Source organism: Pseudophryne corroboree, chromosome 1 (assembly GCF_028390025.1).
Source record: "Pseudophryne corroboree isolate aPseCor3 chromosome 1, aPseCor3.hap2, whole genome shotgun sequence".
Lineage (NCBI taxonomy): Eukaryota > Metazoa > Chordata > Amphibia > Anura > Myobatrachidae > Pseudophryne > Pseudophryne corroboree.
Window position 1 is genome coordinate 698288780 of NC_086444.1, and position 13610 is coordinate 698302389.

Sequence of the window (13610 nt, forward strand, 5' to 3'; positions counted from 1 at the left end):
CTGTTAGACAAGTGGTCCGGATCGCATCTTCAGATGCATCGGCTGATCACCCTGTCCCCGAGGGCCAGGGTGTCTCTGCTGTGGTGGCTGCAGAGTGCTCATCTTCTAGAGGGCCGCAGATTCGGCATACTGGACTGGGTCCTGGTGACCACGGATGCAAGCCTCCGAGGTTGGGGGGCAGTCACTCAGGGAAGAAACTTCCAAGGACAATGGTCGAGTCAGGAGGCTTCCCTACACATAAATATTCTGGAACTAAGGGCCATTTACAATGCCCTAAGTCAGGCAAGACCCCTGCTTCAAAACCAGCCGGTGCTGATTCAGTCAGACAACATCACGGCGGTCGCCCATGTAAACCGACAGGGCGGCACAAGAAGCAGGATGGCGATGGCAGAAGCCACAAGGATTCTCCGATGGGCGGAAAATTACGTGATAGCACTGTCAGCAGTGTTCATTCCGGGAGTGGACAACTGGGAAGCAGACTTCCTCAGCAGGCACGACCTCCACCTGGGAGAGTGGGGACTTCATCCAGAAGTCTTCCAACTGATTGTAAACCGTTGGGAAAGGCCACAGGTGGACATGATGGCGTCCCGCCTAAACAAAAAGCTAAAAAGATATTGCGCCAGGTCAAGGGACCCTAAGGCGATAGCTGTGGACGCTCTAGTGACACAACGTGGGTGTACCAGTCGGTTTATGTGTTCCCTCTTCCTCTCATACCATAGGTGCTGAGGATAATAAGAAAGAGAGGAGTAAGAACTATACTCATCGTTCCGGATTGGCCAAGAAGGACTTGGTACCCGGAACTGCAAGAAATGATCTCAGAGGACCCTTGGCCTCTGCCTCTCAGACAGGACCTGTTACAGCAGGGGCCCTGTCTGTTCCAAGACTTACCGCGGCTGCGTTTGACGGCATGGCGGTTGAACACCGGATCCTGATGGAAAAGGGCATTCCGGTTGAAGTCATTCCTACGCTGATAAAAGCTAGGAAAGATGTGACAGCAAAGGATTATCACCGCATATGGCGAAAATATGTTGCTTGGTGTGAGGCTATGAAGGCCCCCACAGAATAATTTCAGCTGGGTCGATTTCTGCACTTCCTACAGTCAGGAGTGACTATGGGCCTAAAATTGGGATCCATGAAGGTCCAGATTTCGGCCCTGTCTATTTTCTTTCAAAAAGAACTGGCTTCACTGCCTGAAGTTCAGACGTTTGTTAAGGGAGTGCTGCATATTCAGCCCCCTTTTGTGCCCCCAGTGGCACCTTGGGATCTCAACGTTGTGTTGGATTTCCTAAAATCACATTGGTTTGAGCCACTTCAGACCGTGGAATTAAAATATCTCACGTGGAAAGTGGTCATGCTTTTGGCCTTGGCTTCGGCTAGGCGGGTGTCAGAATTGGCGGCTTTGTCCTGTAAAAGCCCCTATCTGATCTTCCATATGGACAGAGCAGAATTGAGGACGCGTCCCCAATTCCTCCCTAAGGTGGTATCAGCGTTTCATTTGAACCAACCGATTGTGGTGCCTGCGGCTACTCGGGACTTGGAGGCCTCCAAGTTGCTGGACGTAGTCCGGGCCCTGAAAATCTATGTTTCCAGGACGGCTAGAGTCAGAAAAACTGACTCGCTGTTTATCCTGCATGCACCCAACAAGCTGGGTGCTCCTGCTTCTAAGCAGACTATTGCTCGCTGGATCTGCTCCACGATTCAACTTGCACATTCTGCGGCTGGACTGCCGCATCCTAAATCAATAAAGGCCCATTCCACGAGGAACGTGGGCTCTTCTTGGGCGGCTGCCCGAGGGGTCTCGGCTTTACAACTTTGCCGAGCTGCTACCTGGTCGGGATCAAACACGTTTGCAAAATTCTACAAGTTTGATACCCTGGCTGAGGAGGACCTTGAGTTTGCTCATTCGGTGCTGCAGAGTCATCCGCACTCTCCCGCCCGTTTGGGAGCTTTGGTATAATCCCCATGGTCCTTACGGAGTTCCCAGCATCCACTAGGACGTCAGAGAAAATAAGAATTTACTCACCGGTAATTCTATTTCTCGTAGTCCGTAGTGGATGCTGGGCGCCCATCCCAAGTGCGGATTGTCTGCAATACTTGTATATAGTTATTGCCTAACTAAAGGGTTATTGTTGAGCCATCTGTTGAGAGGCTCAGTTGTTATTCATACTGTTAACTGGGTATAGTATCACGAGTTGTACGGTGTGATTGGTGTGGCTGGTATGAGTCTTACCCGGGATTCAAAATCCTTCCTTATTGTGTCAGCTCTTCCGGGCACAGTTTCCTTAACTGAGGTCTGGAGGAGGGGCATAGAGGGAGGAGCCAGTGCACACCAGTAGTCCTAATTCTTTCTTAGAGTGCCCAGTCTCCTGCGGAGCCCGTCTATTCCCATGGTCCTTACGGAGTCCCCAGCATCCACTACGGACTACGAGAAATAGAATTACCGGTGAGTAAATTCCTATTTTAACGCATATATACTACAAAAGGTGTTTATCTTTCTACATGTATGTCCGTTACCTGCCAGATTGTGTACATAAGTGCACTATTGGCATATTACAAAACAACAAATAATTGGCATGACAGTAGTATTTTTACCGCCATCTCTTCTCCCCTGACCCTAACCCCCTGAGGGTGGTGTCTGGAGCTAACCTGAGGGGGGTCGCAGCTAGGGCTATCCCTACCCCCTGGTGCCTAAACCCCTCCCCCCTGGGTTCTAGCCCTAACAGTGTCTTCGATACTTACCTTTGGGATTTTGGCTGTTGGTTGTCTGGTGCCGGCCTCCCAAGTGGTGTCTGGATTCCTGCGTTGGTCACATGACCGACAGCATCCCGCTTTTTTTTGTGTGTGAAAAGGCATTGGCGAAAATGCCTCAATCTGCGAGAACGGACCACGTTTTTCGCTGGCACAGGTGATAAAACATGGATTCGCTGATCCATATGCTTTTTGCTCCTGAAATTTAGGTGACAAAACTGCCCTGCTGTCGAATAGCGCCGACAGCATGAGCTGTGTCCCCCCCAACCTCCTGACCACCCGCGGGACACTGGGGTCAGGGAGGTATGGGCTCTAGGCATGCTGTAAACGTGTCCAGGGTCGGTTGACCCAGGTAACCTGTTTACACTCGACTCGTATTCTGTTCCGACCCAGGTAGCTACCCAGGTAGGTTTTCCCTGGGTCACTTTACCCATTTTTTTTTATTAAGGGAGTAGTTTCCACTACAAAAATACCCGGGTTGAGGCACGCCCCCGTGTTTTTTAAGCTAGTGGAAAGGTGTATTTCTTAGGCTATCTTTTACTCCCTACAGCAGCACATGACCCTTAGTTTCTGCCATCCTGATACTTATCTTAGTGTTGTGTCCCCTGATGCAGCAATGTCTATATAATCTATACTTGTCTTGTACTTTGTGTTTTTCTTGTTTTGATCATTTATATGCTTTATTAGGTGCGACACCATGTAAACTATAATAATGTATTGCTTTTTCTTCCACACAGAGACGATTGTTGCTTGTTCCTTTACTTTATCATAATGCTTGTACAACTTATCTGTGTTGCTTAGACACATGTCTAAGGTGAAGTATCTCCCTATGTATGACCCTTAATTTCTCAAGGGAAACACTGGTCCGATCTAAGCTGATTTTCATTGGCCTTATTGTAGAATCCCAATAAAATGTGATTTGCATATAATTACCCCTGAAGAAGTCTCTTTGAGATGAAACTTGTAGGATTAAACAATAAAGGTACATTCAAAGAACCTGTGACTGGAGAAAATGCTTCACTTCCAATAAGGTTGAATTCTATGTTCACCGAAATAATGTACTGTATATAACAAAATGTCTGAATGTATTTTATCTGATGCTGTGTAAGTTTTGCATTTTAATAAATTGATTGATATTATTTGTAAATCAAATTGTACAATGGTGTCAAACTTTTTCTAATAATATATGGGCATTACTTTCACTATAAATATCTAGATAAGATTCCTTATTAAGTAAGGTTAGACTTTCTTTTTCAATATTATCTGAAATTTACTGGCAACCAGTCTATTGAAGCGCCTTCTTTTAGACAACTATAAACCATACTTTATCCCAGTCCCACTAACAAGGGACTCTTTACGGGGGAGAAGCTTTGTACCTATGGCGCAGGATAAAAATAAACCCCCCCCCCTTTTTGTGTGTATGTGTGTGTATATACATATGTATATATGTACACACACTTATTATTTTTATTTTATTACTTGTACTTGTTTTGCCTTAGAAATAACTCCTGATACCTATTGAATATTTTTTTTCCCCAGTTGAATGAGGACAGTGATGAGAAATCTGAACTAGGTTTGACTACATTAATTCCTGGTCAGAAGAGGAGGATTTCTCATGTCACCAGTGTGAGTATAATATGTTACACTCTATATGACATGGAGTTAATTTCAACCTTAAATAGTGTCTGAGTTCAATTTTTAAATCAGGGAGTAGTGATCTCCTCTTTCTTTTCTAAAGCAGACAAGACAATTAGCAAGAAAATTGTTTTTGTTAGATGTAATCAAAGTTTTGAATTTACTGGTACAGGTCTGCAAGTATTGGAAAGACCAATAGTCTTTTCTCTAACGTCCTAGTGGATGCTGGGGACTCTGTAAGGACCATGGGGAATAGACGGGCTCCGCAGGAGACTGGGCACTCTAAAGAAAGATTTAGTACTATCTGGTGTGCACTGGCTCCTCCCTCTATGCCCCTCCTCCAGACCTCGGTTAGAATCTGTGCCCGGACAGAGCTGGGTGCTTTTAGTGAGCTCTCCTGAGCTTGCTAATAAGAAAGTATTTTAGTTAGGTTTTTTATTTTCAGAGAGCTTCTGCTGGCAACAGACTCTCTGCTACGTGGGACTGAGGGGAGAGAAGCAAACCTACTAACTGCGGCTAGGTTGCGCTTCTTAGGCTACTGGACACCATTAGCTCCAGAGGGATCGAACACAGGACCTGACCTTGTCGTCCGTTCCCGGAGCCGCACCGCCGTCCCCCTCGCAGAGCCAGAAGACAGAAGCCGGCAGAAGCAGAGAAGACATCGAAATCGGCGGCAGAAGACTCCTGTCTTCACATGAGGTAGCGCACAGCACTGCAGCTGTGCACCATTACGCCCACACTAACCCACACACTCCGGTCACTGTAGGGTGCAGGGCGCAGGGGGGGGGGGGGGCGCCCTGGGCAGCAATTGATACCTCCTGGCGAAAGTTGCGTATAGATAGTTGGACACTGTTATATGCATGAGCCCCCGCCATTAATTTTACACAATCGCGGGACAGAAGCCCGCCGCTGAGGGGGCGGGGCCTTCTTCCTCAGCACTCACCAGGGCCATTTTCCTTCCACAGCTCCGCTGAGAGGAAGCTCCCCAGGCTCTCCCCTGCAGAATCACGGTAGAAGGGTAAAAAAGAGAGGGGGGGCACATAAATTTAGGCGCATTAATCATAATACAGCAGCTACTGGGTAAACACTAAGTTACTGTGTGATTCCTGGGTCATATAGCGCTGGGGTGTGTGCTGGCATACTCTCTCTCTGTCTCTCCAAAAGGCCTTGTGGGGGTCCTGTCCTCATTTAGAGCTTTCCCGGTGTGTGTGGTGTGTCGGTACGCGTGTGTCGACATGTTTGACGAAGAGGGCTATGTGGAGGCAGAGCAAGTGCAGTTGAATGACGTGTCGCCGCCGACTGTGCCGACACCCGATTGGATGGATATGTGGAAGGTGTTAAATGATAATGTAAACTCCTTACATAAAAGGTTGGATAAAGCTGATACCTTGGGCCAGTCAGGGTCTCAACCCATACCTGATCCTACAGCGCAGAGGCCCTCAGGGTCTCAAAAGCGCCCACTATCCAAAATGGTTGACACAGATGTCGACATGGATTCTGACTCCAGTGTCGACGACGATGATGCAAAATTGCAACCGAAAATGACAAAAGCTATCCGCTACATGATTATAGCGATGAAGGATGTTTTACACATATCAGAGGTAAACCCTGTCCCTGACAAGAGGGTTTATATGTATGGGGAGAAAAAGCAAGAGGTGACTTTTCCCCCTTCACATGAGTTAAATGAGTTATGTGAAAGAGCGTGGGATTCCCCAGATAAGAAAGTCCTGATTTCCAAAAGGTTACTTATGGTGTACCCTTTCCCGCCAGAGGACAGGGTGCGCTGGGAATCCTCCCCTAGGGTAGATAAAGCTCTCACACGCTTATTTAAGAAGGTGGCCCTGCCGTCACAGGATACGGCCGCCCTAAAGGATCCTGCAGATAGAAAGCAGGAAAGTATCCTGAAATCTGTTTATACACATTCAGGGACTCTACTGAGGCCGGCAATTGCGTCGGCGTGGATGTGTAGTGCTGTAGCAGCGTGAACAGATAATCTGTCTGAGGAAATGGATACCTTGGACAGGGATACCATTATGCTGACCCTGGGGCATATAAAAGACACTGTCCTATATATGAGGGATGCCCAGAGGGACATTTGCCTACTGGGCTCTAGAATTAATGCAATGTCAATTTCTGCCAGGAGGGTCCTGTGGACTCTGCAGTGGACAGGTGATGCCGACTCCAAAAAGCACATGGAGGTGTTACCTTACAAGGGTGAGGAATTGTTTGGGGACGGTCTCTCGGACCTGGTTTCCACAGCTACTGCTGGGAAGTCAAACTTTTTGCCATATATTCCCTCACAACCTAAGAAAGCACCGTATTACCAAATGCAGTCCTTTTGCGCACAAAGAAGCAAGAAGGTCAGAGGTGCTTCCTTTCTTGCTAGAGGCAGGGGTAGAGGAAAAAAGCTGCACCTTACAGCTAGTTCCCAGGAACAGAAGTCCTCCCCGGCTTCCACTAAATCCACCGCATGACGCTGGGGCTCCACGGGTGGAGCCAGGAGCGGTGGGGGCGCGTCTCCGACATTTCAGCCACCAGTGGGTTCGCTCACAGGTGGATCCCTGGGCTATACAGATTGTGTCTCAGGGATACAAGCTGGAATTCGAGGTCATGCCCCCTCAACGTTACCTAAAATCGGACCTGCCAGCTTCCCCCATAGAAAGGGAAGTAGTGGTAGCGGCAATTCACAAGCTGTTTCTCCAGCAGGTGGTGGTAAAGGTTCCCCTTCTTCAACAGGGAAAGGGTTACTATTCCACAATGTTTGTGGTACCGAAACCGGACGGTTCGGTCAGACCTATATTAAATTTAAAGTCCCTGAACATTTATCTGAAAAGATTCAAGTTCAAAATGGAATCGCTCAGAGCGGTCATTGCAAGCCTGGAAGAGGGGGATTTTATGGTGTCTCTGGACATCAAGGATGCTTACTTGCATGTCCCCATTTATCCGCCTCATCAGGAGTACCTCAGATTTGTGGTACAGGACTGTCATTACCAATTCCAGACGTTGCCGTTTGGGCTCTCCACGGCACCGAGAATATTTACCAAGGTAATGGCAGAAATGATGGTGATCCTGAGAAAGCAAGGAGTCAGTTATCCCATACTTGGACGATCTCCTCATAAAGGTGAGGTCCAGGGAGCAGTTGCAGATCAGCGTAACGCACTCTCAGGAAGTGTTGCAACAGCATGACTGGATTCTGAATATCCCAAAGTCGCAGCTGATTCCTACGACGCGTCTGCCCTTCTGGGCATGGTTCTGGACACAGACCAGAAGAAGGTGTTTCTCCCGGCGGAGAAGGCTCAAGAGCTTGTGACTCTAGTCAGAGACCTCTTAATACCGAAACAGGTGTCGGTGCATCACTGCACGCGAGTCCTGGGAAAGATGGTGGCATCGTACGAAGCCATTCCCTTCGGCAGGTTTCATGCGAGGATCTTTCAATGGGATCTGTTGGACAAATGGTCCGGATCGCATCTTCAGATGCATCGGCTGATCACCCTGTCCCCCAGGTCCAGGGTGTCTCTTTTGTGGTGGCTACAGAGTGCTCACCTTCTCGAGGGCCGCAGGTTCGGCATACAGGACTAGGTCCTGGTGACCACGGATGCGAGCCTCCGAGGGTGGGGGGCAGTCACTCAGGGAAGAAACTTCCAAGGGTTGTGGTCAAGTCAGGAGGCTTGTCTGCACATAAATATCCTGGAACTAAGGGCCATATTCAACGCCCTGAGTCAAGTGGAGCCCCTGCTTCGCAACCAATCGGTGCTGATTCAGTCAGACAACATCACCGCGGTGGCTCATGTAAACCGCCAGGGCGGCACAAGAAGCAGAGTCGCGATGGCGGAAGCCACCAGGATTCTTCGGTGGGCGGAGAATCACGTGCAAGCACTGTCAGCAGTGTCCATTCCGGGGGTGGACAACTGGGAAGCAGACTTCCTCAGCAGGCACGACCTTCACCCGGGAGAGTGGGGACTTCATCACGAAGTCTTCACTCAGATTACAAAGTGATGGGAACTGCCACAGGTGGACATGATGGCGTCCCGTCTCAACAAAAAGCTACAAAGGTATTGCGCCAGGTCAAGAGACCCTCAGGCTATAGCTGTAATTGCCCTGGTAACACCGTGGGTGTTCCAGTCGGTCTATGTGTTTCCTCCTCTTCCTCTCATACCCAAGGTGCTGAGAATCGTAAGAAGAAGAGGAGTGAGAACAATACTCATTGTTCAGGATTGGCCAAGAAGGACTTGGTACCCGGAACTGCAAGAAATGCTCACAGAGGACCCATGGCCTCTGCCTCTCAGACAGGACCTATTGCAACAGGGGCCCTGCCTGTTCCAAGACTTACCGCGGCTGCGTTTGACGGCATGGCGGTTGAACGCCGGATCCTAGCGGAAAAAGGCATTCCGGAGGAAGTTATTCCTACGCTGATAAAGGCTAGGAAGGACGTGACAGCAAAGCATTATCACCGCATATGGCAAAAATATGTTGCTTGGTGTGAGGCCAGGAAGGCCCCTACAGAGGAATTCCAACTGGGCAGATTTCTGCACTTTCTACAGTCTGGAGTGACTATGGGCTTGAAGTTGGGATCCATAAAGGTCCAGATTTCGTCCCTATCCATTTTCTTTCAAAAGAACTGGCTTCTCTTCCTGAAGTTCAGACGTTTGTTAAGGGAGTGCTGCATATTCAGCCCCCTTTTGTGCACCTTGGGATCTCAACGTGGTGTTGGGTTTCCTGAAATCCCACTGGTTTGAGCCACTTAAGACCGTGGAGCTGAAGTATCTCACGTGGAAGGTGGTCATGCTATTGGCCTTAGCTTCGGCTAGGCGTGTGTCAGAATTGGCGGCTTTGTGTGTAAAAGCCCCTATCTGGTTTTCCATGTGGACAGGGCAGAATTACTGACTCGTCCCCAATTTCTGCTAAAAGTGGTGTCATCTTTTCATTTGAACCAACCTATTGTAGTTCCTACGGCTACTCGTGACTTGGAGGATTCCAGGTTACTAGATGTAGTCAGGGCTTTAAAGATTTATGTAGCCAGAATGGCTGGAGTCAGGAAAACTGACTCGCTGTTTATCCTGTATGCCCCCAACAAGTTGGGTGCTCCTGCTTCAAAGCAAACCGTTGCCCGCTGGATCTGTAACACGATTCAGCAGGCTCATTCTGCGGCTGGATTGCTGCAATCCAAAATCAGTGAAAGCCCATTCCACGAGGAAGGTGGGCTCTTCTTGGGCGGCTGCCCGAGGGGTCTCGGCATTACAGCTTTGCCAAGCTGCTACTTGGTCGGGTTCAAACACATTTGCAAAATTCTAAAAGTTTGATACCCTGGCTGATGAGGACCTTGAGTTTGCCCATTCGGTGCTGCAGAGTCATCCGCACTCTCCCGCCCGTTTGGGAGCTTTGGTATAATCCCCATGGTCCTTACGGAGTCCCCAGCATCCACTAGGACGTTAGAGAAAATAAGATTTTACTCACCGGTAAATCTATTTCTCGTAGTCCGTAGTGGATGCTGGGCGCCCGTCCCTAGTGCGGAATTTCTGCAATACGTGTATATAGTTATTGCTTAATAATGGGTTATGTTATGTTGGCATCCATTGTTGATGCCCTGTTGTTGTTCATACTGTTGACTGGATAAGTGTATCACAAGTTATACGGTGTGATTGGTGTGGCTGGTATGAGTCTTACCTGGGATTCCAAAATCCTTTCCTTATAATGTCAGCTCTTCCGGGCACAGTTTCCTTAACTGAGGTCTGGAGGAGGGGCATAGAGGGAGGAGCCAGTGCACACCAGATAGTACTAAATCTTTCTTAAGAGTGCCCAGTCTCCTGCGGAGCCCGTCTATTCCCCATGGTCCTTACGGAGTCCCCAGCATCCACTACGGACTACGAGAAATAGATTTACCGGTGAGTAAAATCTTATTTTCATTCTTTATGATGCTAAAAAAGAGGTTGTCCAGTGTCTAAGCAGGTGATATCTAGATGTATTACGGCCACGATTAAGCAAGCATATACTGGGGCTGATTGACATGTTCCAGTTAGATTTCTGGTCATTACACTCGCTCATTAGGTACTTTGTGGGCAGCTCAGAATGGTTCATCTGCAGAGCCTTTATGTAGAACAGCTACATAGTTCTCGGTCCATACATTCACCTAATTTTATACACTGCTCAAAAAAATAAAGGGAACACTTAAACAACACATCCTAGATCTGAATGAATGAAATATTCTTATTAAATACTTTGTTCTTTACATAGTTGAATGTGCTGACAACAAAATCACACAAAACTTATCAAAGGAAATCAAATTTATTAACCTATGGAGATCTGGATTTGGAGTCACACTCAAAATGAAAGTGGAAAAACACACTACAGGCTGATCCAACTTTGATGTAATGAAATTAAAACAAGTCAAAATGAGGCTCCGTAGTGTGTGTGGCCTCCACGTGCCTGTATGACCTCCCTACAACGCCTAGGCATGCTCCTGATGAGGTGACGGATGGTCTCCTGAGGGATCCTCCCAGACCTGGACTAAAGCATCCGCCAACTCCTGGACAGTCTGTGGTGCAACGTGGCGTTGGTGGATGGAGCAAGACATGATGTCCCAGATGTGCTCAATTGGATTCAGGTCTGGGGAACGGGCAGGCCAGTCCATAGCGTCAATGCCTTCATCTTGTAGGAACTCCTGACAAACTCCAGCCACTTGAGGTCTAGCATTGTCTTGCATTAGGAGGAACCCAGGGCCAACCGCACCAGCATATGGTCTCACAAGGGGTCTGAGGATCTCATCTCGGTACCTAATGGCAGTCAGGCTACCTCTGGCGAGCACACGGAGGTCTGTGCGGCCCCCCAAAGAAATGCCACCCCACACCATTACTGACCCACTGCCAAACCGGTCATGCTGGAGGATGTTGCAGGCAGCAGAACGTTCTCCTTGGCGTCTCCAGACTCTGTCACATGTGCTCAGTGAGAACCTGCTTTCATCTGTGAAGTGCACAGGGCGCCAGTGGCGAATTTGCCAATCTTGGTGTTCTCTGGCAAATGCCAAACGTCCTGCACGGTGTTGGGCTGTACGCACAACCCCCACCTGTGGACGTCGGGCCCTCATACCACCCTCATGGAGTCTGTTTCTGATCGTTTGAGTAGACACATGCACATTTGTGGCTTGCTGGAGGTCATTTTGCAGGGCTCTGGCAGTGCTCCTCCTGTTCCTCCTTGCACAAAGGCGGAGGTAGCGGTCCTGCTGCTGGGTTGTTGCCCTCCTACGGCCTCCTCCATGTCTCCTGATGTACTGGCCTGTCTCCTGGTAGCGCCTCCATGCTCTGGACACTACGCTGACAGACACAGCAAACCTCCTTGCCACAGCTCGCATTGATGTGCCATCCTGGATGAGCTGCACTACCTGAGCCACTTGTGTGGGTTGTAGACTCCGTCTCATGCTACCATTAGAGTGAAAGCACCGCCAGCTTTCAAAAGTGACCAAAACATCAACCAGAAAGCATAGGAGCTGAGAAGTGGTCTGTGGTCACCACAACTCCTTTATTGGGGGTGTCTTGCTAATTGCCTATAATTTTCACCTGTTGTCTATTCCATTTGCACAACAGCATGTGAAATTGATTGTCAATCAGTGTTGCTTTCTAAGTGGACAGTTTGATTTCACAGAAGTGATTGCCTTGGAGTTGCATTGTGTTGTTTAAGTGTTCCCTTTATTTTTTGGAGCAGTGTAGTTTTCATGACTTTGTGTCCAGTGAATCTGACTTTGGACGTAAAGTATTAAGTTCAAGTATGTCTGGACGTGCCCACACTTAAGGACAGCTTTTGTACATCCACATGGTCATGAAGTGCCCCCCAGATGAAGGAAAGAGAAAACAAGGATGATCCTTACTGGTTAAATCTTTCTGACTTCATCTGTGGGACACTTTGATTCCTCCCTCTTTTGTTGAATATGAGTACGATGGAAATACTGTAGTTCATCAACCTATCCTTGAGGCTCTTTAAGTTCAAACAGAGGAGGATTTAGAGGTGAGGAGACTTTATACTGCAAAATAGCTAGCTCATTAAGTGCTGACCATTCTATCCCACATTAACCCCCATGGTCATGAAATACTCCCCATATTTAGTCAGAGAGCTTTAACTGGTAAGTACTAAAAAGCTTGTTTTTTGCAACTTCAGCCCAGTTTGTTCCTTAGGTGTTTGTAAGGATATCTTATGCCTATCCCAAGCTTTTTTAAATTGCTTTACTGTATTGGCCTCAACCTCCTCTGATGGGAGGCTATTCCTATTATCCACTACCCTTTCTGTAAAATAATTTTTACCCAATTTTACCCTGAACCTATTGTATCTCCCTCCAGTTTCAGTGCATGTCTTCGTGTTCTAATACTTCCCTTCCTTTAAAGAATGTTTCCCTCATTAAAATCTTGATATATTTGAAAGTTTCTATCATTGCTCCCCCGCCCCTTCCCTTCTATGCTCCAAACTATACATATTAAGGTTTTTCTGTCTTTCCTAGTAAGTTTTTTTGATGTAGAGCATGTACCATTTTAGTTGCCTTTCTTTGTACAGTCTCTAATGTATTTATATCCTTCTGGAGATATGGCATCCAAACTGCACACAGTATTTTAGATGAGGCCGTACCAATTTACTTTTTCCTGCTACTTTGTTCCTCTTACTATGCAGCCAAGCATCTGATTTGCCTTTCTTCTTGCTTTGTTACATTGCTTACCTGCCTTCAAATGATCAAATATTGTGACTCCTAAATCTTCTCTTCTCTGTAGTATCCATTATAGTGCTCTTATTACTATATTTAGCCCTTGGGTTTTTGAGACCTAAGTGCATAATCTTGCATTTTGGGTATTAAAGTGGAGTTTCCACGTTTTTGCCCATTCCCCTAGTCTACATAGATCCTCAATCATTTGTTTGTACCACTCCTGGTGTGTCTGCCCTGTTGCATACCTTTTGTGTCATTTGCAAAAGGCCTACTTTCCCTTCAATACCATTTGCAATGTCACTAACAACTTTAAAAAACACTGACCCAAGTACAGGTCTCTGGGGTACTCCACTGGTAACCTTTCCCTTCTGTGAATGCACTCCCATTTTCTCTATCATCCATAAGGGATACTGGGAACACTGAATTACAATGAGGTATAGATGGGGCCCAAAGGAGCCGGTGCAGTTTAAATTTCTTCAACAGGGTGTGCTGGCTCCTCCCTCACAGATCCGTTTAGAAAAATGTGCCCTCAGGAGAGTATACCAAC

At 47.6% G+C, this 13610-nt stretch overlaps 1 protein-coding gene across 1 annotated transcript in view; it reads left to right on the top strand.

The window, feature by feature from the left end:
* The window catches only part of REXO1 (RNA exonuclease 1 homolog), a 316981-nt gene that overhangs the window by 163337 nt on the left and 140034 nt on the right, over window positions 1-13610 (top strand). The window contains exon 3 of the mRNA XM_063914821.1: window positions 4288-4374. Coding sequence (XP_063770891.1) covers window positions 4288-4374 — 87 coding nt within the window. The remainder of the gene's footprint in view (window positions 1-4287; window positions 4375-13610) is intronic.